At 38.4% G+C, this 27,051-nt stretch overlaps 1 protein-coding gene across 12 annotated transcripts in view; it reads left to right on the forward strand.

The window, feature by feature from the left end:
- RALGAPA1 (Ral GTPase activating protein catalytic subunit alpha 1) overlaps positions 1-27,051 on the forward strand; it is a 131,426-nt gene continuing 104,375 nt past the window's right edge. For 3 of the 12 annotated variants that reach the window (XM_026792677.2, XM_026792691.2, XM_074542673.1), the window contains exons 1-11: positions 5-471; positions 11,156-11,266; positions 11,776-11,825; positions 12,850-12,907; positions 13,554-13,597; positions 14,461-14,638; positions 16,203-16,318; positions 17,506-17,644; positions 23,641-23,849; positions 24,206-24,445; positions 26,611-26,799. In XM_026792677.2, the coding sequence (XP_026648478.1) occupies positions 366-471; positions 11,156-11,266; positions 11,776-11,825; positions 12,850-12,907; positions 13,554-13,597; positions 14,461-14,638; positions 16,203-16,318; positions 17,506-17,644; positions 23,641-23,849; positions 24,206-24,445; positions 26,611-26,799 (1,440 nt within the window). In that variant the 5' untranslated portion in view covers positions 5-365. Of the gene's footprint in view, positions 472-11,155; positions 11,267-11,775; positions 11,826-12,849; positions 12,908-13,553; positions 13,598-14,460; positions 14,639-16,202; positions 16,319-17,505; positions 17,645-23,640; positions 23,850-24,205; positions 24,446-26,610; positions 26,800-27,051 lie in introns of all 12 variants that reach the window. The other 9 variants (XM_014266345.3, XM_014266353.3, XM_005479833.4 and 6 more) reach the window with 7 other exon arrangements.

The following is a 27,051-nucleotide window of genomic DNA, read 5'->3' on the forward strand; positions in this document are numbered from 1 at the left end:
CGGCGCGGTCCCGCCTGGCGCGCCTCGGAGGTGCGCGGGGCAGCGCCGCCGTGACGTCGCGACGCGGTTGCCATGGGGACGCCTGGGGTCGTACCTGACGGCTGTCGTGAAGCAGCGGGAGGAAAGTGAGGGAGGAAGAAGGGGGAGCGCAGGCCCAGTCCGGCCCCCCGGCCCGCGGGGAGTTGGCTCCGCGCCGCGCCCCTCCGCCCTCGCCGCATCGCGCTCGGAGGCCGGAGGAGGAGGTGGCGGCGGCGGCGGCGCTGCCGCCTCTGGCTATGTAGGGGCCCCAGAGCGGGCAGATCCGGAGGCCGCTGTCCGCCTCTGGAGCTCGGCGCGGGGCCGGGCCCGGGGCCGGGCCCGGCGGGATGTTTTCCAAGAAGCCGCACGGGGACGTGCGGAAATCCACGCAGAAGGTGCTGGACACCCGCAAGGACCCACTGACCCGACTCAAGCACCTCCGCGTCCTTATCGGTGAGGCGGCCGGGAGGGGCGAAGGGAGCGGGTCAGCGGGGGCCGCGGGTCCCGGCATGGGAAAGACCGGGAATTGGGAGGGAGCAGCTGGGGCGGGAGGCGGACCCGGGGCTCGGCCCCGGCGAGAGAGCCCACCCGGCGAGCGGGGAAGACCCGCGCCCGGCGTGGCGGGCCCGGCGGGGCGAGGCTGCCGCGATGTGCCGGGGGCTGCGGGACCCCGCGGGCGCGGCGCGGGATGCTTCGCCCGGCGCTTTTGTACCGACACAGGCACGGACGCTTGCGTCTGATCGTGGCATTGCTTTGGGAACTGTGGAAGGAGGCGAAAAAGTGGTGTTCTTCCCGTGTGAATTATTCTCTAGAATACACAAAGTGCTAAGTTGCTGCGCATGAATAAAAGTGGCTGGCGAGCGCAAATGGTGCCTGTAACTCCTGAATCCACTTCCCTTACGTTCTTACAGTACCAATTTATATTTGTGTACATTTTCAAGGTAAGAGCTACAGTATTAATTGCTCACTAGCGTAGATGTGAAGGAGCTTCTATACAGCCAGATTTAAAACACTTTTGGTTTGCTAGTTGGTAAAGGAGGACACACAAGCCCTGAAGGGCTGCTGCAGTTCCATGTGAGCTGCCATTTAACCTGACCAGTGAATTAGAAATTGTGATTATACGGCATAATTGCCTAATGAAAAAAAAACAAGGGGAAGCAAAACCAAACCTGGTTAACCATTCCAAGGTATCTGTTAGTTGCATGTGTTTGTAAAAATCTAAGTCGTTGTCATCAAGCTGTCCTTGAAGAAAGAAGCTTGCTCTGGAGTATCTTTTGGGCGCTCCAGTCCTGGGAATGCGTGTGTTGCTTCTGACAGTTTATCAACACGTGAACAGGGCTGGGTCAAGGGCAACTGCATTCCGTGTTTAGCACAGAGTGCTGAATGGATTATTTTGTGTTCTGCCCACAGTCTGATGGTATTTATGTATCTTGTCCTCCAAAGCTGGATTCTTTCTTTTCAAAGGAAAACGCCTATTGCTCCCTTATTTTGTATTGGTGTTTAAAGGAACAGGTGTTCCCATGTTGCACCATCTGCTACTTCCTGAGTTATTTTCTGCAACATAGTAATTATCTAGACTTGAAATGGAGAATAGTTGTGTAGCTGTCTAAGCGACTTCAGAAGTCAGATGCATCCCCTTGCCTCTCTCAGAACGTTCCACTCTCCCTAACTAGCTGTACTGGGCCAGCTGTGTCTTCCTCTGTGTTGGTTTTTAGCTCGGTTGAAACGTAAGAGGTAAAAAACATTCTAAAGAAAGTAAATACCTTTCTGAATTCAGATTTCCTGGCTAAAGTATGTTGAATATTTCTAGTTTTGCTTTAGTCTACAAAACACTCTGATCTGTTCTAGATTTTGCGTTTATGTTGCTTGCAATTTATTTACAATGGTTTTTCTTCTTCAGCTTTCTTAATAATTGAATTACTTCTGTAAGTTGCAAGGCATAAGCTATGTCAAGCAGACATTCTTATCTAATCTAAGGTTTCTGTTTACTGGCTGTAGGACAGGTTAAATTATCTGGGGATGTTTTCATGTCACCATCTCCCCCCATTGTGTGTCTCAGCTGTTGAAGCACAGCTCCCACACATCCTTTCTCCAAGTTTGGGAGAACACAGTGTGTGAGTGACTGTATAATTAGGGAAAGGTGTAACAGTGCTCTTCAGCTTGTCTCTTTTGGATACATCCACAAGATTTTGTCATTATGTAGATATTCTTAGGTGCATGAGATACAAAAACAAGGCCTTTTCTAGAGCAGAAGTGTAAGGTATTTCCATATATTTTCCCACTGTAGAGCATGAGAAGTGACCATTCCCCTAGAATAAAAATTGCCATATTTCCATGTGTCCAGGGGAGCTGTGTTAGCTATTGCCAACAGACTGTCCGAGGGGATAGGGCAGGAAATCTCAGGTCAGCTGTGTTCAGCATCTTCCTGATGGAAACATTTTTTGTTTACTGCTCTTAGCCGCTGCACACAGGAGACTGGAAGACTATCCGGAAGAGAATTTTCTGCAGTTTCACATCCAGGAGAAGGGAGAGAATGTTCTGTTGTTCTTTAATTTAGAATACTTTCAGCAGGCCTTCAAAGCGTATTGGACCAGAGTTTGTTTTTTCAGGTTTTCTTGCTGTACATTTTAGTCTTTGGTCAACAACAATAAACAGGTATGGCCTTAGTTTCATGGTTAAGACTTGAGAGGAGGAAAGTGAGTATTAGTTCATTTTCCTGCTATTTTACCAAGGCATCTAAAGCAGCAGTTTTCCAGTAAGCCAAAATAATAGAAGAGTCATGAATAGAGGTACCTGCTTGTGAAGTATGGACTGCTGGCTGTCTGCTAGCCAAAGAGAAATCTCAAAAATTTAATTATGGTACAAGACTGAGAGTTGCATCCTCCAAGTCAATAGTGTAAGTCAGGCACCATATAGTCTAAAAATATTTAAATTATTATAATGCCACTTTTGGTAAGGATCAGAAGATACTGAACAATATCAAGCACCTGATATGAAGCTAAATGGATCAATAGCACAAAGGCCTGTGACTGTCATTTTTAACAAATTAAGAGTAGTGTTCATTAGATGGAATCTTTTAAATGTCTTTTACAAAATAACTTAGAGTGCAGTGATTTGTATTCTTTTAGGAAAGTATCCTGTCATTGGTGACAACTCAGGTTAAATTTAGTAAAAAATGCAAATGAGTCTGCATAAGGATATATAGAAAATGTTGTGTCTTTTGTGAAGCAGTGACATACCATTTTATCAAATACCATTGCAGCTTTAGGAGTCTGATTGCTATAGTCAGTGTATAGAAGATTTAGATATGGGAATGACTCAGATGAGAGTAAAACTTTAATATGGAAAGACACTGGAAGCTTTAAAATTCCTTTGTACTGGGACAGAGGGTGAAAAGTACGCAAGCATATATGAGAAAGTCTAGGAAATAACATCTATTAAGGCCTACCAAATCTGAAGTTACAATAAATTATTTTTGTTTTGGAAAGCTCTTGAATGCTAGGCTAGTGATCAGTTATAGGGAATGCTGGAGGGAAATGCATTTCTTGTGGTTTGGGTTTTGGGGTTTTTTTCTGTTTTTGGTTTTTTTTTGTTTGGTTTTTTTTTTTTGTTGTTTTTGGTTTTTTTTTTTTTTTTTGTTTTTGTTTTGTTTTTTTTTCCTTTTTCTGAAACTCTTTAGTAGATAACTGCTCTTTGCCACTTCAGGCCAGTGTCCTGTGTTTTGTTCTCTGATCTGCTTCAGTTTGGCTCCATTCAGCCTTTTTTTGTAATTTGGGAACCAGCGAAAATTCTGTGAAATTCAGGTGACCAAATCAGAATTGGTTGAATTATTTTTAAATACAATATGTGACACATTTATGCATGTCACAGGTATAAGGTTTTTTTAGTAGAAGTTAAAGCCTTTAGGAGACCTCTAAGTAGTAAGAAATATTATTCTTGCTTAGAAATGCTAAGAAGAATTGTAAAGATTGAAGTCTCATATTTTGGGACTTAGCAGTGTGTGAGCACAGGTAATCTGCCTTTCACTGTTATGTTGCTGCAGTATATTTCTTGAAGCAAATGTAACTATCTGAAGTATCTGGTTTCATAGATTTTTATTCTTTTGAGATGTATTCCTTCCTTCCCGTAGGGAAGTGTTTACCCCACCCTTCTCCCTCTGGTTTTTTCTTCTCAGTTCTGGGAAGTGCCTGAGAGTCTCATACAGCTCCCTGGTGCTGATTTGGTCAATGTCTGAGTTTTTAGCAAGCTGCTCTGCTGTCTTGTCTTGCTGTATGCTGGAGATGCTGTGCCAGCTGTGTTTGCTGTGTGTGCCTGCAGCAGCTGGAGCACTGAACCTGGAGTGGGGATGTTGAACGGGGTTCCCTCGGGGTCTGTGTGCAGCAGTGGGGCCTTGCTGGCAGCAAGGCTGCCCCGCTGCAGGTGTGATCGCTGAGGCTTCTCTGGCTTGGAAGGGAGGCACACTGTGTACCTTACAGGGTTAGCTATTGCCTGTACAATGATTTTCCAGAAAAAATATTTATATATATATATATATTTTTAGCAATCCCCAGTCAATTAGCAGCTAATTGCAATTTTTAGGGTCATTAAAATGGAAATAATATTGGATTATTCTTATAGATATTCGCTGTTTCATCAGACTTCAACATCAAAGTAAAATTCTATGATTTTTAAATGGTAATTTTGAAAAGTTTGTGCAATAATCTTTCAAGCTTCAGATCTTGGTTTATATGTCCTTTTGCTAAAACAGTGCTTTAAGCATTCTATAAATAATTAAGACAACTAGGTATGTTACCCTTCATTAGGTCATACGTTAACAATATTGACTTTTCATTTTGATATTAGATATGTTGGTGTGTGACTAAACCTGTAGAATTTGAAGGTTCAGTCTGAATTTGGAAATGTATGTATTTTTTAAAAAAGCTAAAATATCTATTTAATGATTTCTGTAAAATTCTACTGTGTGCAAGTAAATCAAAGGAATCTATGAGTTTAAAATTTTCTTATAGAGCTGAATTCTTAAGATACTTGCTTTCTTGTTGTGTTGGGTTTTTTCCCTTTTCTTTTTTCACTTTTTTGCTGAGTAGAAATTACAGTTTTGTAATCTGTTAATCCAGATTGAAGAAAAAAGGAAATATGTTGTTTCTCATTAATTATTTTATTTGCATCTGATATTTAAAACAATACTTCTTTTATCTCTGGAACCATGGAGAGAATACTTTTAAAATGCAGAAGGACAGAGTATCTAAAGTGTGGGGTGTTTGTTATTATGTTGTTTTGTTATTCTTGGTGGTTGGTTAGCACTGGACATATCATGTAAATAGTCTTTGAAAGGGAAAAGTCAGAATACATGGGACAGAATGAAATAGACTGCATTGGACATGCATTCTGATATATTGTTTAATATTAAACAATACACTTAAAAAGAGATTGCATTCGTTTAAAGGGATTTTAATTTAAGAAATCTATTTCACTGGCAGTTAGCCCTAATGCTTCAGCTGGATGGCATTCATTGGTTTTGCAATTGGTTAGTCTATCTTCAGAGAACATGTCACTGCTCATGTAACTCGGGGATCTGGATGTGAATTACATGCAGGGCTCGGGCTTCATGTTCTGGCACTCTTGACTTAACCCTGAACAAGTTATGTTTTGGTCAGGAGCAGAGGGGGAGGATTTACTCTGCTTTAGTATTTTGGCCTATGTTACACTCGACTTGCAGAGTTCAGCAGTGGCCAGCTGAACTGCAAGGCTGAGGGCTGGAGCCAGATCAAAGCCCCAGGCTAGGCAAAAGGGAGGCTCTGACCCCTTGTTGCAAAGGAAAGGTCTGTGTGGGTTTAGCTTTGACAGTTCGGAATGAAAATACGTGCATTACTGTGGAAGTGTTTGAAGTTGCTTAAATAAAAGCTTAGGTTCTGGAACTCATGTGAATTGTTGTGGAAGTATTTCTGAAGAGTTTTCTAGTGTAACTCAGAATGTGCAAGCGCCGTTAGAGAATTCCCTTGGAAAGCTGGCACTGCTTCTGCTCATTCCTGTAGAGCACTGGTGTTGTACCAGTCTGTGTGCAGATGATGTTCATTGGTTCTGTTAACCTGCTTATTCATTTGTATCTGAAAGATTGTGATCAGGAGTTCAGACTTGTCTGATGCAAAATAGAAGTCCGTTAGAAGATTTTTTTAAGTTATATTCCTTTTTCAGTACAAAAACTTTCAAGAATATTTTCTTTGACAAAATTACCTTTTTTAAAAAATTGGTTTTGCTAAATAGCTGTTGGTTAGATCTGAAACAGTAAGGCTAATGTAAAGCCTTTGTGTAATAGATTTGCTTTTGTGGTCTGTTATCAGGGCTCTTTCACTCTGACAGTCTATTAACTATGCCAGAGCCGCCAGTTAGTTCCCGAGGTTTTCCACTCAACCTTTCTCAGTTACATGCTTTTGTATTCGGGACAGTCCCTATGTAACCGAATCTCTCTACTGTTTTGCTCTAAAGAAACCCTTAAATATTTCAGCATGGAGAATTAAGAATTAATAAGTTTAATTATCCATTGAGAACATGGAAACCTTTGCTTTCTGGTGGCACCAGTTTGTTACAGGAGTTGATACTGACCGTGTCAGTCCATAGCAGGCCTCTGCTTTACAGAAATAGATCCTGAGTTCTGGACGTGTTCCAGGTCATTGTTTGCTGCAGTTGTCAGTTTGGGTTTTGGGAAGGGCAAGGGAAAGTGACTTAAAAGCCAGCAAGTCTTGGAATTAGACAGGATAATGTTTTCATTATACTAAGTGCTCTGACAGTTTTACATATAAGCATAGTATTACATTCTAAAACTCTTAAAATAGAACATAAAATTAGCCACAACTTAATTTGTAATGATACAGAGTGTTTTCTTTGATTTCTGCAATGCAATGTGAACTGATGAAAGTTCAGAACAGTTTAAATATACGTCTAAAATCTGTTTTGGCAGGGTTTGTTTTGTTTTAGGGAGAAAATGGCATGTAAGCACAAAGAGACACAATACTGTGTGAAATTAAAATATTGTAAAGCAAGTAAACTAGTCCTTTTCTGCAAAGGACACAACTTTAAAGGTAAACAATTAAAACATCAAACTTAAAACAAACCCTACCAAAACAAAACAAAAAAAGCACCCTTGAACACAGAGTTAGTATGGAGATCCAATTTGTACCGGTTTTTAAATTAGAGAAAATTATTAAGGAAAAAACAGCAAAGATCGATGTTTCTTGCTTTTGTAAAGCATGAAGAAAACTGCATTTTCTTGACAAACAGCTTTCATGAATTGCTAAAAAACTGGATTTTAGTGTACTGAAACTATGCTTTGTTCAGTAGAAACTTCAGTTTTTACCTCTCTTTGGAATACAGTAGTTTCCAATTTTTCCCTTTCAAATTCTGAGGAACTTTTCCAACTACTTCAAATGGTGCCAGGTCTATTTCTGAATCCTTCCCTCCTCCCAGTCTGGACATAGAAGCGAGAACACAAGGAGTACATTCGTTTGTGTTAGTTACATGATCTGTGGTAGAAGAATATAAAGTTAGTTTGTTTAAAATCAAAAAATAGGAGTGTACTGGAAGTTGTAGAGGAAAGCCTGTTTCTCTTTAATCCCACGTCGCATTAAAAAAGGCTATGTCTCTCTTCTTGTAGAAGACAAAATACTTAATTAGCCAAAGCAGAGGAGCAGCTTCCTGCAAATTCTCAGTTCAGGGCTGTCTGAAAAGGATATGCTGCTTGTAGAGGAAATGACTCTGTTACCTCTGTGTAAAGTGCGTGATACTTTGAGAGAGCATAGAGAAGAGACAGTGAGAATGGTGTTGGAGAAAATGGCTATGACATGAGAATTGAGGAGCTGTTTGTTTAGCTGATAGCAAGGACAGAGGTAAACTGAATATTTTAGAGACATTAGGAAATCCTTAATTAAGGAAGGAAGGTACAACAGCAGCATTTAACTGGAAGTTTAATGGTACAGTAATCAAGGAGAGCAGTTTCTCTCCATGCATTAGTTGTGTGGGTTGTGTTCAGCATAGACAAAGCTGTGAAATGGAGTGATGTGGCCAGATCAAGTCCTCTTAAGGTCTATATAATTATCTTCATGCTGTATCTGCTATTTTTTGCCCTTCTCCTTCTTGCCATAATTCATGTCAGGGTATTAATAATGAATTTCGTACTTCTCAACAAATGCAAGGCTCCAAATTTCTGCACCAGCAGCGTACTGAATCACTGTAGGTGTCCTTTGATGATGAGCAGATGTTCCCTTTTGCTGTAGGTGGCAAGCCTGTCAGATGAACAACTGTTTTCCCTCCCTTAGGAGGAAAGCTGGTTTTCAGTATTAACAAAAGGAGTCAGTGGGATTTTAAGAAAGTATTATTTTCACTTAATAAAATAATAAAATTCCCATTAAATAAAATGTTATATTTTCTTCCATCTGAAGCAATAGTATTTACTACAGAATACAATTGTTGTTAACTGGTTTCAATTTTAAAAACTTTCTTTTGATTTTGCTATCAAGTGTGATCTTAGAAAGGAATCAGAGTGAAATACATTTGCTATAGGAATTGGAAAGTCAAGGAATTTTTTACTCTCCTACTCTTGCAAGCTATAACTGTATTTTGAAGGTATATTTTCAATGTTAATTGGCTGTTAGTGGTAATAATACAGGTCTACCACTGCTCCTTCACACATTTTTTGAGGTGTTTGACACATTTTTCTTAAATAAATACAAAACAAACAAAATTTAAAAAAGGACAAACTTCTGAAATTCCACTTCGCCTTCACTGAAAGGCAAAATGTCTTACCACAGTACCAGCAGTACTTGGCAGTTGTGCATAGGCAATTATGTGGTAAAATGACAGTCACTGTTCAGCTGGTTATGTAGACAAGCCTTCAGTTTGTTGCCTGAAGAATTTAGGAATAGTGTCTCCAAAAATTACTGACTGTTGTGTTGAGTGTTTAAAAGAATACATCAGTTTAGGCATTTGGGATTTTTCTGTTGGTCTGCTTCAGAGCTGACCCATGTCTGAGCAAAGAATGAGGGCCTGTTTCAGGAAACGAAACATTTAACATGCCTGCAAAAATGCAGCATTGCTGTGTTTTGATTGGAAGAGACCCTGTTTAACTGCTTCCTATCCCTTCAGTATTTGGAACTAGTATTTTCTGCAGCTTTGCATTGAGTGAGCCATTCTACTGCTGTCTACATGCAATCCCTGTACAGTTCTATAAAAATATGGACCACAAGATATCTTTTGTCACCCTTCTTTCTCCTGAAAGCCTCGGTCCTTGCTTTTTTTTTTTTTTTAATCCTTTCATCTCAAATTCTAGTATTTTCTTGTCCCTAGCCTAGGACTCACTTAGGGCTCTGCCCGTGAGTGGAAGTGGTTGTAATGCTTGTGCCTATCCTCTAGTGGCTGCTCTATTTCGTGTGCATTTCCCTCTTCAACTGAAAATCATTGTTCAGCTTGTTTGAAGTGGAATTGGTTTTTGTTGTCCTTTAACATTTGCATTTCTAAACTGTAGCAGTTCAGCTACTGATCTGTAGGTGGTGTGGCAATTTCTGCAAACCCGGGCTTTGGTAGGCCTGTGGATGGTCAGGCACATGCTTGCTGCTCTGGACCACTGTTTATTCCAGCTGAGCTGCCTTCCTTAAGAGTTGATCTTGGATGCTGATATAGCACTATCTGCTCCAAGAGCACCCTGGCTCTACTACACTCATTATGCAAGATGTTGGCAGAATGCTGTGCTACGGCAAAAGTTAAATCTGTGTTGGAAATTTTTTCAGCAACATTTGTGTCAAAACTGAGTTAATAGTCCTCTAGAGCTATATAAGAAAACATAACTGAAAATATGCCATGCTTTTGGCCATCCTTTCAGTTCATTGTTCCTGACTTTACCACTTGTATATCCAGTCATGTGAGATGGTAAAGATTGATGTCTTTGAACCTCTAAAAAGGGTTAAACACTCTGTGGTCCAATATAGAATTAAAAGGAGCTTGCACACTCATTGCAAACTCCTTTTGCAATCATCATTGTAGATGATTCTACAGTGAAAAAAGTGTTAGCATCTAAAGTGAAAGGAAGTGTTTCAGTGCATACAGCTGGTGAATGGGTATAAAGGTTTTGTTTGCCTTACCTTCCTGTTTTGCTTTTGTTTGCTACACATCAGTGTTCTGAAAGAGGAGCATTTGTCATTTAAAATGCTGTCTTCCTGTTCCTCTGTGCTTCCATGGTATTGTTTTGTCCACCAAGTTTCTCAAGTCTTATGTAGTTGAATAACAGGACAGGGAGTGTCTAGACAGTTGGTACTAATGCTTGATTGTTTAAAGTGATCACTTTAAAATTAATCTGGATAAATCACTGTGTATTTCTTTATCAGGAATTTGCAGAAAACTATCTAGAGGGTTGTGGGAAGAGAGTCTGAAAAGCTTCCTGGGGTACACATGAAAGCACATTCCCCTACACTTAGAGTGATGTTTCTGCCTCAGGGTATCCCTGGGATCCCATCTTTTGATTTCCCTAGACCACACAATCAAAGGAGTGTAAGGGACTGAGCCAGACTAGAAAGTAAAGTGCATATTGGAACTTGGAGGGAATAAGAAGACATCAGTGGGAATCCAGTGCTGCTGTTTGCATCCTCCCAGTTTATCTATCTCCAGAGCCGGTGTGTTCCTCACTTAACATCTCCCTTCCACTTTCTTTAGTAAGCTTAGTTGTGCTTAGTAATTACAGTTGGAGATTGTGGTCTTTCTGTTGTAGAGTTTGGGCAGTGTCACCAGCTTTATTTCTATTAAATTAACAGTTGAAACCAGATTCATATGTACAGTGCTAGTCCTGATGGAGTTAAGGTTCAGGACTGGCTTTTGTTGGCATTACTGTCATGCCAACAATGGGTGTGCAAGAAGATGCTCCTTCCCTGTTCTAAAATTCACTAGGCGCTTATGGCATGCCATACTGAATTTCTGAATTAGCCTCAGAGTAACGAATGAAAGCTTCAACAGTTTCTTTAATTATTTAGTTATTTATTTAAAAAACAATAATTTTTTCTTTTAAATATCTTCATTTCTTACTGCTGGATAATGGTATGTAGTGGTTCACTCTGAGTATTTGAAATAAATATAAACAATGTTCTGTTCTGTTTTTCAGATAATGCAGAATCAATTGATCTCAAGCAGTTTTTCGACCAACATTTTTCACATATATATTATGTGTTCTTTGAAAACTTTGTGACTATTGAAGTGGGCCTTAAACAAAAAGGTAGGCATTTCAGACAGAACTCTTTTTGTCTTGATGGCTTGTGCCTTTGTTATGAAGTAAAGCAGGGTGCTATAAATAAAGCTCTGTGTGGTCACAAATGACAACATGAGCCATGCAGAATATGTCTAAGAACCAACTTTGCAAATGAAGGCAGAGCAATGAGATACGCACTCAGTGGAGGTGAGCAAAAAGAGTTTGTTCTCCAATGACTGTGTTTGCCCTCTTGCAAAGTGAGGATTCTTAAGGTGTTATACTTTGTATTCTGCAGAATTATCCTTTAACAAGATACTGTGTAACTTAACCTCTCCCAGTCGTGGATGCCATAATAGGAAGTTACGCAAATTGTAGCTGTATTTGTGGAGTATAATTTTTATTTGCAGAAGCAGTGCAAAGCTATGGTTGTATAAATGCAGGTTTTCTTTTTACACGCTTAAGGATCTTTGTTTTGATAATGAAAGTGCATCTTCTATTTATATTTAACTATTTAAACTATTTATTTTTGCAACTAGGTCACAAGTCTCAGAGAGAAGAATTAGATTCTATTCTTTTTATTTTTGAGGTAAGATATTTTGAATATTTTTTTGCTTTAAGTCCTGTTATTCTACAGTTGTCTGTAAATACTTTGCATTTAACTGCATTCCTTCTTACTTTTGCATAGAGCTGAATTTATGTGCTTTGTTTTAAAAATAAAGATTTCACTTGCGGTTTTGCAAGATGTCTTAACTGGAAAAAGATGTTTCTGTGTCTCTAGATAGTGATTACTCTTTGGTGGTGGTATTTCCCCATCATGTATTATACACATTGAAATTCATAGAAAGGTGATCTCTGTTTAGTCATGATATTTTTGACCTTTTGATTGCATATTACCTCTATGAGATACATGGGTGAGAGCTAGTTCATTTGTTCACTAGTTCCTGCATAAAGGAATATTAGGTGATCTGTGCTTTGGAGGCAGTTGCATGTTGTGCTGGAGGGCCACAGCCAGGAAAAATCAGGTTATTTACAAGTTGCAAAAACCTCTGGTGTAAGTGTTGCAAGTCTTGCATGGTAGATTTGGAATTTCTAACTGTGCTCTGTTTCTTGTTTCTGGAGATGATCATTGTATTTGTAGACGTCTTGTCTTCACTGTTTTGCTGTAGCTCATGAGCCCTCAGTTTAGAAGGCTGGAAGCCCATGTTTGCTTGTGCCTCAGGCAAGTTGACAGCTGAACATCCTAACTGAAGCCATTAGAAAGGTGGAATAACAATGCAATCTGTTGTGAAGCAGAGCAGCTGAGACAGACACTGATCCCATTCCATTCCCTATGCTGTAAGCAGCAGTGTCCTTCAGAGGGGTAGTGGAGCCAGAGGACCTGCAGTAACATCTGAAGTCTCCAGTGCAGGACTTACAGGCTGGCAGACCCTTTGGGCTTCTTAGCATTAGGACTGGGGTCACCTTGAAAGGACAACAATGCTTCCAGAGAAAGCATTGTGGGAATTTTCTAAGTTGATGCTTCAGCTTCTGGTCTTTGTCCTCGTGAAAGGGCTGTTTGGTCTTCCAAGGTGATATCTGCAACATACATCCTTGGGTTCTGTTTTTTATAGAAAATTTTACAACTCCTTCCTGAAAGGATTCATCAGAGGTGGCAATTTCATAGTATTGGTAAGTTGATTTTGTTTTCCTCTCCCTTTCATTTTACTTTTTATTAGTAGCTACCAATTCATGGCTACTATGCCACTCATTTCCTTATAGTTTAAGTGGCTTAACGGTGGGTTATGGTCTAGAGAATTTTGCAAGCTAGGTGAAGGAAAATAAAAAAGAAAATAAAAGAAACAGACATAAACCCCTGCCAATGTAATGAATACTCTTCTGTATAGATTTATATTTGGGAATATAGAAATAGAAGAGTGGCTGAGAAAGAACAAGGACAGGTGAAAAGTTTGAAGTTTTAAATATTTTTTTCCTTATTTTCTTTCTCCTAGCAATACATTTAAAAACTGACATGAGATATTTGTAAATGGGGAATGCTGATTTTATGCATTGTGATGACTTGATTTAATGTACACATCTCAAAAATTTTTGGGGAAAAATATTCTATGAGTAAGCCATGAAAGGTGATATTTGACTTTCTTTCCTTCTGGCATTGAGTCAGTTGCTTGAAGGTATCAAGGTCACCAAGATTAAATTGGAGATTGCCAAGGACTTGTTCAAAAGTGACTATCAAGTCTGACCGAGAACTCTGACATTTTACTTAATATAGAAAGAACAAAAGCAAACAAATTTTTTTCTCCCTTTTTTTTTTTTTTAGGGTTGATTTTAAAGAAGCTTCTTCACACTGGAAATTCATTAAAGGTACTGCAAAAAGTTGCATGCAATTTTGTCTACAATACTTGAAAGTACGAATAAGAACATAAGGGCAAATGTTTACAGTAAAAGCCCAGGAATGAGAATCAGATCATGACTTGTGTGTCATGAAAGAATTATTCCAAATCATCAGCTTTATCTCAGTAAAACCACTCACAGTAATAATGTGTTTATATAGTGTAGGCAATGGTTTAAAAGATTTTGCATTAACATAGAAATAAGTACTAACTGTTCATTGTTAGGTCAAGGAAACTGATTCTGGGACTCAGACTACCTTGGAAGTAGAAAATTATCTATGCCAGGGAGGCCTTCTGGTGTGTAGAGTAATTTAAATGCAGCTGCACCATTCCTCTGTAAGCCACCTGCAGGCTTCTCTGGTACTGAAATTCTCCAGTATGAGGGCCAAGAAGGGAGTGCTCTAGGGTTGAAGGAGAAATGGAAGAAGGCAGAAATGGCCCTTCTGATACAGAGAACTCACTCACTCTGTTGTTACAATTAATGAACATAATTAGATATTTTGTTGGTCTTTGTGTTTTCTGAAAAATTCTTGTGGCATCTTGCAGTGGTGTAGTCAAGCGATTGGTTTTCCACGTGTTGGTTTCCTTTCTCTTCTTTCAGAGAAACCCCTGTGAGAAATTCTTTAAGGCAAACAGCAGTGAAGGTGCCAGGCTTGCCCTTGCATTTCATCAGGAGCAGCAGATGTGTTAGTTTCACTCTGCTGATTGCTGGGGGTCATACTGTCTGTCCTCATTTTTTTAATCTCTCCCTTTCTCCTTCTCCCTCCAGGACAAATGGAAATGCTTTTGTTTGTTCTGGCACAAGATAACTTATTCCATGTTTTTTCCTTTAAGATACGTCGAGAGGGTGTGCGTCTCTTTCTTTTGTGGCTCCAAGCACTTCAAAATAACTGTAGTAGAGAACAATTATGGATGTTTTCTTGCTTGATTCCCGGATTTTCATCACCACAATCTGAATATGGCCCCCGAACACTAGATAATCTCATTAACCCTCCCCTTAATGTCCAAGAAAGTAAGTAATTTGGTATTACTACTCAATTCTTGACATAATTCAAATCTTGTCACAGACGAGGCAAGTTGAAGTAGCTGACATACATACATATCCAGGGAGGTAATGGAGCTGAGATGAGTTTCTTAGCAGTTTGTCAGGTCTTCTTCTGTAACAATTTCTGTCTTTTTTGTTGTTGTTCAGAATTAGCTGGTTTTTGTGGTTGTTGGGGTTTTTCCCTCCAAGTAGGTTATTGTAGCTTAATGCATAGTGGTGAAAATAAAGCCACCAATTGTGTGTAATTCTTAAAAACTGCAAGAGGATCCTGCATCTACTGCAAACTTGCACAGGTGAATTCTGCTTGTGTCGAGCACTTGCACTGGCTTTGTTCATCCTCCAGGGAGCAGGCTCTGCAAAGATATTTCTGGTGTGGCCTTCAAGAGAATGAGAGGTTGTTAGGCCAGTGTGTAAGGACAAATGTGTCTGTGTATGACCAGGTAATTAAAGTTGTGGTATTCTTGCAACTTGGAATCTTCAAAAAGAAACAGACCTTGTAAATTGCAAAACTTGAGATCTTAAAGGTTTGCATGAGTGGAAAAGCTTGAGCATTCTGAGATGAGGTTTTTATACTTTCTGGGGTTTTGTTTGTTTGTTTTTAATGATAAGGTCATTATCTTGGCCCTAATCATTAGAGTGAGGATGATTTTTCTCTTAAGATGATTCTTAGGACAGTTTTTTCTTTGTACACTTCAGTATTGAGTGCCTCCTAATTATTCTTGATAGTGGGATTTGAAGCTCATTTATTAATGATTTGCAATTGGATGGGGTCTTTGAATGTAAGTGCAAACTGTGCATTCACATAAATGGGACTAAAAACTTGAACACTTTTTCCACTGAATATTGTGCTTTGCCTTCTTTCCATCTTCTCTTAGTATTTGAGTATCTTATTGCTTGTAAAGGAAAGCAGTGTCTCCATGACTAGTAATTTAATTTGCTGGAACACAGCAGATGAATTTCATGGCAGAATAGCTCTGCAAAAATTTTGCTACCTACTTAAGCCATTTTTGGAATTGTGAAATTCAGTGTGCAAAGAAATTCAGAATGCAAAGATTGAAATGTGAACATCTAACTACAGGAACAGGAGAAAAATCGACTCTGAACTAGCTTCACTGTCGAGGCAAAGAAGGATACAGTAGTAAAACTTAAAGGATATGTAACGGATGAACTGCTAAATGGGAAAATGGTGAAAGATATAAAGATTTGGCATTTGTGTAGCATAAGTGTTACACTGTTGCTTGCATAAATTCCAAACAAAATTTTTAAAAATTTGGGCTTGGCAGGTAGGTTCCAAAAGCGCATAGAGATGACCTATTTATTGTCTGTTGTGCTTTTTATATGTGTAAGACATTAGTTCCATAGTGATTTAGAAGTTAAAATTTCCTGATTTTCATTAATCTATGGGTGGATTGTTGTACCTGTAATTGTCTCTGCTGCTGCAGTGCATTTCTACTTTCATAACTTTGTAGATGTTTATGCTTGAGAAGAAATGGTCTAAATGTTAGATGTACTTCTATTTTTCTTTAAATAGCTCAAGTGACTATAGAAGAAATCACTCCACTTGTTCCTCCACAATCAGGAGATAAAGGACAAGAAGATTTAACAAGCTATTTTTTAGAAGCACTTTTGAAATACATGGTAATTCAGGTACGTTCTTTAGTTTTCAAGCAAACAAGTGTGAAACAATTAACAGCTCTTTGTCCTTTACAGTAAGTTTTTTACTTGTAGCACTGAAAATGCATATAAAGATGTTTTGAAGAATCCTTCCTTGCCACTCCCTGAAAAATAGCCCTTATATTTTTGAAGACAGCTGCCTTTTCTGTGATAAATTGGTAGTATTAAATCTAAATTCCAGTAGGTCATTGAGACAGGTGTCACAGAGCTTGCTTACTATGTGAGTGCTGAAGTAGTTCTCTGAAGTCCCTTTAGAGGCCACTGATAATTGCAAGGGTCTTTGATACTAAGTTGTGATAAAGGACTTTGTGTCACTAAGTTACATGTATATCAGCTAATATGTTGAGTTATATTGGGTGTGAAATATGTGCATATATATTCTGCTCTAGACATCTGTTGCCCTGAAAACAGATCATAAGAGAACTGTGGCCTTTGAGTAAAAAAAAAGAAACTGAAGTCTTGCTTTATATTATTTATGATAGTCTTGGTAGATTACCTAGCTGTGGAGGCAGATGGAGTCTCAGGAACAAAGATGGAAACTGCATATTGTATTTCTACAGGAGCACGTACCATGCTTGGTACTACTTACCATGTAGGAAAACATTTCATAAAGAGGAATGCTTAGCACTCACAGTCCAAGTGCATTTGTGTAACTCAACTTCAAAGTTGTATCTTCTGCTGCTTGTGGTTGAAAAATTTGTTTGTTTAATGTTGCCAATTACACAAATGAATCCAAGTACCTATTATAATGACTATATGGACACTTGTCAAAATGTCTGAAAAGAATTTGTCAAAGAAATATTTTGAATGCCATAGGTAGTTACTCTTTTTTATTAAGCATTTTGAAATACAGAAACAGTTTCATTAAAAACAGTCAATTTGGGCATACTCCCTGCTTTGGCAAGATGACTGCAAAAGCAGGTTTATTTCTGTTGGTTTCAGTATTTTATGTGTTCAAGTTTATTTTGAAACAACATTTTGAGGAGAATGGTGTTTGTTTCATTGACATTTCCCTGTTAGTTACTGCTTCATCTTTCTAAAACAGTTTTTTAAAATATATATGATTTTGTTTCAAAGAAATAACTTAAAAAGAGGACATTTCATCATTGCCTTTTTCTTCTACTTGTAGATATTTACTTTGTCCAAATTCTTGTTTTAAGGTTAAGAGTTTAGAATGGAAGAACAAGGAGAACCAGGAAAAGGGATTTTCATTTTTATTCTCAAATTTTAAGAAATACTACTTACCTTCTATTTTCCCAAACATCTGTAAGGAGACCAGCTTGTATAACCCTATACTTGGTAAGTGTTAACACAGCTGATAAAATCATTACATTTTATCTAATAGTGATGTTATTATCTGCTTAGTGAGAGATGCCTCTGCCCAAATTAAGGGGACAAGACTAAATGCTGGTTCAACATTAGTGACTTTATTTTGTAAAATTGACTGCATGGGGAAAGAAAAGACAGAGGGAGAGGGAGAGAGGGACAAGGAGGGAGAAAGTGTGGAAGCAGAAGCTGGTCACCACCCGTGGATCCAGCCGTGTCTTGTTGGGCCTTCTTCGCCCTGGCCTTGGGATTGGGGAGCATGTCCTGGTTTGTTCATCTGTTAGTAAGTTCTGTGCTGAAAGGGGTGCTGCCTCCACGAGGTCTGCTGCTTACAATCAAATCTTTTCAGTATTTATAAATTTTAGAAACAAAGGAGTAATTGCTAATTGGCAGCAAGTATACAGTTCTCTTATTAATTACTATTCCATCTTCTGTTGGTTAAATGCATCTTATGCTAATTAGTCTGCTTGTTCAGTCTTTCTCTTCTTTTGGGATGGTGGGTTTCTTAGGTTGGTGATACCCCTGTAGAATTACCTTTTACCCAGCTGGAACTGATTTCATCAGAATTGCTGAGATTGTTTTAATAAATTCTTCCATATCTTCTGCCAAATGTTCTTATGGCTCCTAAATTCTGCGTTCTTTGTATCCACTATCAGTAATACATGGTTCTTCCTAAGCTTTGTTAAGCTCCCCCTAGGTTCCAACACCTGGACAGCAGTTCTGCCTTTATCCAGTCCAGGTTCCAGGTGTCCACAGAGGTGTATTTGGGGGAGCTTTGGTGGCCATTGGTGGTCACAGATGCCACCTTCCCATAACTTGGGATGCTACTTCTTTGACTGATGATATGCATATAAGCAGGTGCTTCTTGTCACAGTCTGTCACAGACGGAGAGTGATAACCAGGATGTGCTAACTGGATCTAACTTCTGTCAGGCCTGGAATTAGCACCTCCCTGTCACAAATTCCTCCCTTCTGTGGCCTTACCAATGTTTGAGGCAGGTGATTGTGCTTGCTAACTCTAACAAGACAGTAAAGCAAAGCAGTTTTTGGCTTGAGTCACCTTGCCCATGAAGGGCATTTTCCAAATGTATTTGTCATGAAAGAACATGTTAAGATTCCTGCTGATGATTTTCAGTTCTTTGTGGAAGCCTCTGACCCTTTCATTAGAATCAATCTTGCTCTGTTAACCTGAATGAGGTAAATTAAATGTTCTTGTGAAACGTTTCTCTAATGTTACCATTGCTGATCTCAGTTGGGCTCTGAAGAGAAACTACTCTTGCCAAAATAAAAGGTGTTAGTGTGCTATTCTTTGCGTGTCTTGTTTTTGTCTGTACCGAATGAGTGTTTGGATTACACAGTGCTTGTTCTCATTTTTGACAGGGCAAAGTTAGGTTTTTGTGCGGACTGCATTTTATCAAGAGCTTGCAGTAGGAAAAAAGAAGCCAGGGTTTAGCACAGTCTTCAAAGCTGATGGTGCTAGAATGTATCTTTCCATATAGAGAGTGGAACGTTCAGTGTTTTCTAAGCAAGCCTGAGTTTACGCAGAGTTTTAGCCCATTTTAAACCAGAGTGTTGTTTGCAAGTCTTGATTTTGTTCTCTCAGGTTTGCATGCACCCATGCACATTGGTTGTAGGCCAACAGAGTTCAAACTCCTCTTTGCAAAGCAATACCTTGTACACAGGCTTTAAGTTATCATTTCATCACTTGAGTCACACAGTCACATCACCATTCATCTTATCTGCTGATGCAGCATCTCAGAAGGACTCTCCAGAGTAGTGATCTCCAGGCACAATTCCATATTCTAAAATTAGGCTGTCAGGGAACTTTGTTGAAAAGGTCTTAACTTCTTCTGGTCCATGTACATTTATTTAGATTTGAGAGATGGTTGTGTCAAAGCCATGTTCTCTTGGGAAAGACAAACACTGGGCTTTCTCATCTACAGGAGAAGAACCAGTATAAAAACAGCCATAAGTAACAGTAGAATAAGAGGTTTTGTGCAGATGCTGAAGAAGTTGAGTGATAAAATAGCTACAAGAGGGACAGTAAGCTGTGCTGAGAAAGCAAACCTACTGTTGCTTGATGCTCCAGAACAAGAAATATGGAAATGCTATTTTTCTTTCTGTGAAGATCTTGATTGAGTCTTCCATAGAAGTGTTACTGTAGTCCTCTGTTTTTCTGTGAATGACAAACAAGAAACTTCCAAGGTCTTAGTAAAGAAGAGGACAATGAGAAACAAGAAGAAGTGTGCGCAGATCCCAAGAATTACTGTGAGTGCCTTAGACTGTGCACAGTAAGCAACTATAATGAGGAGTTTTGGAACAATACAGTGATGAAAACAACATAAGCATTGGTAAGTTGAATAATTTTTTCTTCTCAAAGATGTTCTTCTCTGGCATGCATCTTCCCAACCTATTTGAAAATAATCCTGTTCTTGTTCTTAATTTACAGTATTGAGGCAGAAGGCAGGGCAAACTTGGGCACTGAGCCTGCTACTAAGAACAGTTCTCATGCTACTGGTGTAATGTTTAATTTAGGAGAAGCCATGAGGTACAAACCAGAACAGTAGTTTCAGTATGCCAGCATTGATACAGGGCTTTACTGGAGACAGTATGCTGGACTGAGATTTCTTTCCTGATAGGTATGTTGCCTACAGCAACAAGCACCAAGCATTCCCGTTACAAGAAGGCTAAGTATTGTGGCTCCTTCAAATTCTTTAGTATTAGGGACTTAGAAGAGGAATACAGCATTAGAAAAGCCTATGAGATTGTTTTTTGAGGAGGATTGGGGGTTTTTTTTCAAGTTTGGTTTGGTTTTGTTTAGAGATTTTTTTTTTCTTTTTTATGTTTTGGTTTGGGGTTTTTTTTTCTTTGCCTTAGTGTTTATTTTCTTTGTAACGTCTTTGTTAAATATCTGTTGAGATTGAATTAGAAGTTGTTCAGTAAGAGCTACAGATATGACAGTAATATTCCAGGGGCATTGCTTCTTTTGTCATAGTTATGTGCCTTTCTGTGCCATTTCCAAGCCATTTAGATAGGCTCCTTCATTTACAGGGAGACACTAATGTGGGCTGTCCTACAGCAATCTTTAGCTCTTCATTCCTTATGAACCCTTTATTGTCTTAAAAATTAGGCATGGTGAAAGCTTACAGGTGTGCAGTGTGTTTTTGCTAGCCTGTTCACTTTCTACCCTGTGTATGTCTTCCACCACCTTCAACTTCTTTTTCTTTTTGTCATCAGCTCACATCAGGTTCCCAGAGGGGGAAGGGTAGGGGGTGGGGAAAGCCCAAAACACAATAGAAAGAAAACATGGAAAGTTGGGGGAAGGGAATATTTACTCTTGTGCTGTTTGAGTCCATCTAACAAGCTCTCTTTTTTTTGTGTTATGTCTGTGTTCTCATCTGAAGCCTTGATACCTTCTTCCAAGATGAACAGAATTTGAAAATACACGAAGAGCTGGAAGGAGGATACATTTGAAAAGCAGCTGCAGCACATAATGCTGTTGAAACGTGTTAAAGAGGATGTTCTGAGAGGCTATCATCAAACAAGGAAGAGACAGAGTACTGCAAAAACATGTTTACTGCATGTTTAGTCCTTCTGAAAATACTGCCAGTACTGCAGCCTTTGTGCTCTGCTGAATGCTAGTAGATACCAGAGAGAACTTTTTCTATCTTTAAATGCTGTGCTACCAGGCATTTACTTCATTTTTCACAGATTGTACTGTTACACATGCTTGTTTAAGATACCTTAATTTTTAATTTTCTTACTTACCTGCTGCTTTCCACAGAATGAAAACAATGTACTGGAGTTTTATTTTTTGCAGTAAATAAACCATTTGTAAACTCGTCAAAGAGTATTCTGTGTGTTTGTTATGTACTTAGGTACATGGTACACAGGAATCATGGGTTTTTTCCTTTAAAAATAATGCTTTCACTGAAAAATATGGATATAGTTTTGAAGTTCTTACAGGAAACGTTCCTCAGTTTAGCAGCATCATGATGGGTCTATCACTGCTTATGTATGCGGCTTTTGAAATGCCACTGAGATAGACCAATGTGGATATCCTCAGTGCAGGTACTGGATCTTATGTATTTGTAATAGTAACAGGGAAATCTTTAAGCAGTCTGGCAGACACACTGGTTGCACTTTAGATGCCTTAAATAGGCAGTCATAACATAATTGCTTAGACAACAGTTGATTATTTCTTCACTGCTGTCCGGATTTGTCCCCTTGGATTCTAACATCATAAACTGGCAAAGTTACACAGGATCCTTTAAAACAACTCTTAACTTAGCTTTCAGAAGATACGGTCAGGCAATACTTTTGAATTGTTCAGTGTGACTTTTTAAAATCTTCTTTGACTCTCATCATTAGTATCCTTTAACTGCTTTCTGGTTGGCCTGTAAAATCATAGAAAACTACTCCCCTTGTTTATGTACTGCAGGCTACAGAAGAGTTAAGGCAGTGCTGACACAACCATCTCTGTTCAATCTGTATGGATAGGACCATCATTTTGCCATGCTTCCATCTTTTTGCTAGTTGTTTTTTTTTTTTTTTGGATTTTTGTTTGTTTTGGTTTGAGCTTCTTGGGGTTTTTTTTACTGTCACTAGATAGAGATCATGGTACTGAAACACTAGCATCAGGGTGTCCTGACAGCACATATTATAATCAGTCCTCACACAAATGTTTGTCTTTTTATATTGGAGTATATCTCATATTTGCCCCTGTAGGACTAGGACTACGGTGGGTTGGCATACCACTTTCAGAGAAATGTTATTTGCACATGAAAGTGTCATTGCTGCTTCAGGTTGATGATGATAATGCAGAAGTATTCTGCACTATGTCTTGGGCTGTAAAACCCAGAAATGCCATTTTGCAGTGTTAAGTCACAGAAAAATGCACAATTAAAATATCCTATCCATGTGTCCCCCCATGTTGTAGTGCTTTTACCACATATGTCTGCTCCATCCACATTGAGTTAAGTACTGTCATGGTATTTCCTGAAGCAGATTCAGGAGTACCGATGACTTTAGCGCAGTACAGAACCAGAAAGGCTGAACAGTTCTGAACCATCATGGGATGGTGAAAATGGAGTTGTCAGCTCTAGTCCCCAAACCATCACAGTTCCTGCCAGCTGATGTCCCCCTAAGCATCCTTCATTACATTCCTACAAGCCAGTATAGAAGTTATTGCCTCAGTCATCTTGCAGCTAAGTCGTGGGAAAACGTACATACCTGTGGTCTGGCAGCAAAGTCCAGCAAAATTAGCCTGTGCAAATGGGGCCCTAGGTGAAGCTGAAAAGCTCATATGGCTTTGCAGCAGGATTTCTCTGTTCTATTAATCTTTATCCCTTTGCAGGGCCAGAAAAGGCTGTGTTTATTGCATTTGCATTTTGGAATTATGTATCTCCCACTGTAGTCACGATGAGATTTGTAAATATATTAGTTTTATATGAAAATAGTTTTCTTGTATAGGTCATGGTCTAGTTGACAGTTATTTTGCTACTTGCAACTTTGTAATTTTCAATGAAAATTTGAACTAGTGAATTTGCTGAAGTTTATCTTTAAATTTTGAGTATAATGTAGTTTGAAAGAACTTGAAGATAATGAAATGTGTTTACTTACATAGAAAAAAATGTAAGCAGAAATGTAAGGGTATAGAAATCACTTTCAGATAAAAAATTAAAGGTTCCACATAGCAGAAATAAGTTTCTGGCTTTTGGACCAGCAGTGTTGTCTCCATTCAGGAGAAAATTCAAGTGTTTTAATGTCTTACATTTTGATGTCTTACGTGTTCTTGACATTTTCTTTGTTGCATCCATTCCAGTGCATAATGGAATGAGTGGTGCAACAGTGAATGCAACAAAACTGCACCTCTGAAAGTTCATGTGTATTGGTTATAGTTCTAGGATTTCTTTCTTATGCAAATCTTGCTCTCTGCCTATATTTTAAACATGTTGTATTTTCATACAGATATACCACAAATGAGACCAAAGCCACACTACGTAATAGTTAAGAAAGATGCTGAAACCAATGAGGCAATCTATTGCACAAAGGAACCTTTCATTAAGGCTCGTGTTATTGTCATTCGATGGTTGGTGTCTTTCTGGCTTGAGCCAAAACCTCATACAGGACCTCATATTCCTGGGATGGAAGGTGAAAATGTGCCAAAGAATATTCAGGTAAAACCAAATACACAAAAATATATTTGCTTTCATGTTTTTGGTTTAATTGTTATGTCAGCAGTATGCTCTCCTCCAATAATTACAACTAAGGAAAAGTTTAAAAAAAAAGTAATTTCTAAACAAATTGTATGTTTATTAATTCCATTTGAAAGTACCTGCAATGCTGCTTTCTTTTTTCAGATTTTGTGATTTGTTTTTAATCAGCTGGACATTAGAAGCCTTGAAATGCAGTAAATCCTTTTGTTTGTTTGTTTTTTCTTTAATTATTTGTGCTGTTTAAATTATACTTAAATTGTATTGATTTATTGCTGTGCTAAAAATGAACTATGGAATATTTTAATTTTTTTTTTCAGAGAGCAGCTGCTAGCATGGCTTCAAGGGAGGACAGCAAAAATGACAGTACTGATAAGCAGGATAGAAATGCAGAACCAGAACAATCTCATTCTAATACAAGTACTCTAACAGAGAGAGAGCCAAGTTCTTCCAGCCTCTGCAGTATTGATGAAGAGCATTTAACTGATATTGAAATTGTCCGGAAAGTCTTCTCTTCTAAAAGGAACAATGTTAATTTTCTAACTGAGATTTTTCGACAGGTAAAAAAACTCTCTTTAGAATGCAAGAATTTTGATTATGATATTGTATATTTTTATTATGTCATGGTTTTCTTTGAAGATCACTTGTTAAGCAGAACATTATATGAAGTTACAGGTGTTTTTTGTCATCCTGCCTTCAAAAATCAAGAAGCTAACATTCTGAAATACTTTCTCTGTAGAATACCCCTAGTTCCTAATTTTTCTAATTTTTTATCTTTAACAACCAGTTTAGCAACATTTAACTTGGACTTCACAGTTCCCCATAGACAAGAATGTTTAATCTTTTCGTATATCAACACTGTAGGTATTAAAACTCACAGCCAACCAGATTAACATAAGCCTCCTGTGGGAGTCTGCAGCTGTTACAGAGCTGCTTTAGGAGCATCTGAATGTCTTTTCCTTGATAGTGTTCATCAGAAGAGTAGGACAGATGGCTATAAAAGGTAGCAGCTTCTGTTTCTGACTTCACTGCAACCAGAAATGTTAGCTGAGCGTACTCAGAATAGTATTTCTCTAGTGGAAGCTATGAAAACAAATTTAAACTGAGAACATATGCCAGAATATGGAGTCTTTATTAATAGTAATTTAAGAGCTCTGTCTGGGAGAATAGAATAAGATAAACTTTCTTTTTGGCCCATGCTATAGATCAAAGGACAAACCGATTTCTGAATAATAGTAAAGAAAGATATACAAGTTTTCAGTTAAATGCTCAACACTAATTGCTTTAAACAGCTGAACATTTTAAAACTTGTTTATCTGGATGAAGTAAATATTTTTGAATGAGGCAAGTAAATTTCAGAAACTTGTCCACATCCCTTGTAGTCAAGAGCTTGGACACATTACTGAAGGACATAGCAGAGTTTTCCAAATTCAGCTGGCACTCAAGGGTTTACAGAGTCTGAGACATTGAATGTAGAATATAAATTATCAATGGTCTTCTTTTCATTGTCCCCACAGTGAAAAGAAGCAAAGACAATTTTCTTCATTCTTTTCAAAAGTCAGTCTGTGAGTTTATGTAGATTATTTGGATTTCATGTTCAATTGTGAAATCTTATTTACATCATTATTTAGCCAGGAGTTTTCAGTGTAAATTAATTTCTAATACACAAGAGATTTGTAATGTTTCTAAAACATGAGGACTACGTTATTCCTGTCAAGAGGAGGTTTCAGTGGTACTGAGTGGTGGAAAGATTGTCTGTAGAGGACAAGTTTTATGCATTTTAGACTTGAGGGTACAAAAAAAGCGTATGGACTTGCAGGAGAATGTTAGACTTGATGAGGAAGTATAGGCTGAACTTGTCAGTTTAATCCTGTAACACACAGCTGAGTTCTTTTTAGTATGATTGATAATGGAGTGAAATCTCTGTTTCCAGAGTGAACATACCTGTGTTAAGTGGGCCCTCCTTAAAGACATGGGCAACTGGTTTTCATCAGTCACAGCTCAGACCCTGTAAAACTGGGTGTTAGTGTAGTTTATCTGTTCTTCTGAATTTATAATGAGGGCATCATGGTCTTTGGTAAGTGTATTTGTAGTTAGTTAAAAATCTGACTAATGTTAAAAGTTTCTGGTCTATGACTAGTTGTTATCAGCACAGCCAGTACAGAAAACCTTCTGAAGAGGGCAGTGATCAGCCATCACACCAACTCAAATGCATGATTTTTAGAAACCATAATAATGAAATCTTTTCAGGGAGTAATTCACTTTAAGGATACTGTTTTGTAAAATCTTAATTAGCTAAAAATAAGAAGACTACCAGTGTTGTGTGTCACTTGATTTTTTCTCAGTCATTTAGAGCTGGTTTGACTCCACTTTTCCAAATCCTCTGAATGGAAGGATGTTGTAAAAGAAACTTCTGCTCATGTGTTTTACGTATTTTGATGGCTGTTTGGTTCAGCAGGCTAGGTGTGAACTAGATATACCCATATGGATTCTTATCTCTTTTGAAGTATTTCTTGATAAGCTTTCTTGTTTAAATCTGGGGTTTTTTCATGTTTTCAGTTTACATATGAAGAAAGTGAGCAAACATTTAGGTTTGGCAATAGTTTGAATACGGGGATCCAACAGTGGCTTTTTCCACCTTTATCTCTTAAAACTTGCACATTATAGAGCCCAACTTATTTCACATATTGTAATAGTGTTTTTTTCTTTCTTTTTCTACTTGCAGGCATTTCTGTTGCCAATATGTGAAGCAGCTGCCATGAGGAAGGTGGTGAAGGTGTATCAAGAATGGATTCAACAAGAAGACAAACCTTTATTTATGAAAGAACCTGAAGAAATAATGCAGTGCACAGCTGTAGATTGTGATGAAAATGTTGACCATAATTCTTCAGAGAAAGGAAAAGAAAGAGAAGAGGTAAAATGTTATTGGTTAATATTTGTGCATTAATCTGCCAGTAGACAGAGACATGGCTTCCTTGATAGTTTATTTGTGTTTTTCTTTGGTGTCAGAGCATTTATTGGGGAAAATCAATGGTAAAACAATGTATTGGATAGTCTACCAATTTTATCCATTATCTGTAGCTTTTTAATGTGCTTAGTTCAATTTAAAATTTCATATTATTTTGTTAACTGTTTTCAAGATGTGGATTATACAGTATGCCAACTA

This window comes from Zonotrichia albicollis, chromosome 6 (assembly GCF_047830755.1).
Source record: "Zonotrichia albicollis isolate bZonAlb1 chromosome 6, bZonAlb1.hap1, whole genome shotgun sequence".
Taxonomy (NCBI): domain Eukaryota; kingdom Metazoa; phylum Chordata; class Aves; order Passeriformes; family Passerellidae; genus Zonotrichia; species Zonotrichia albicollis.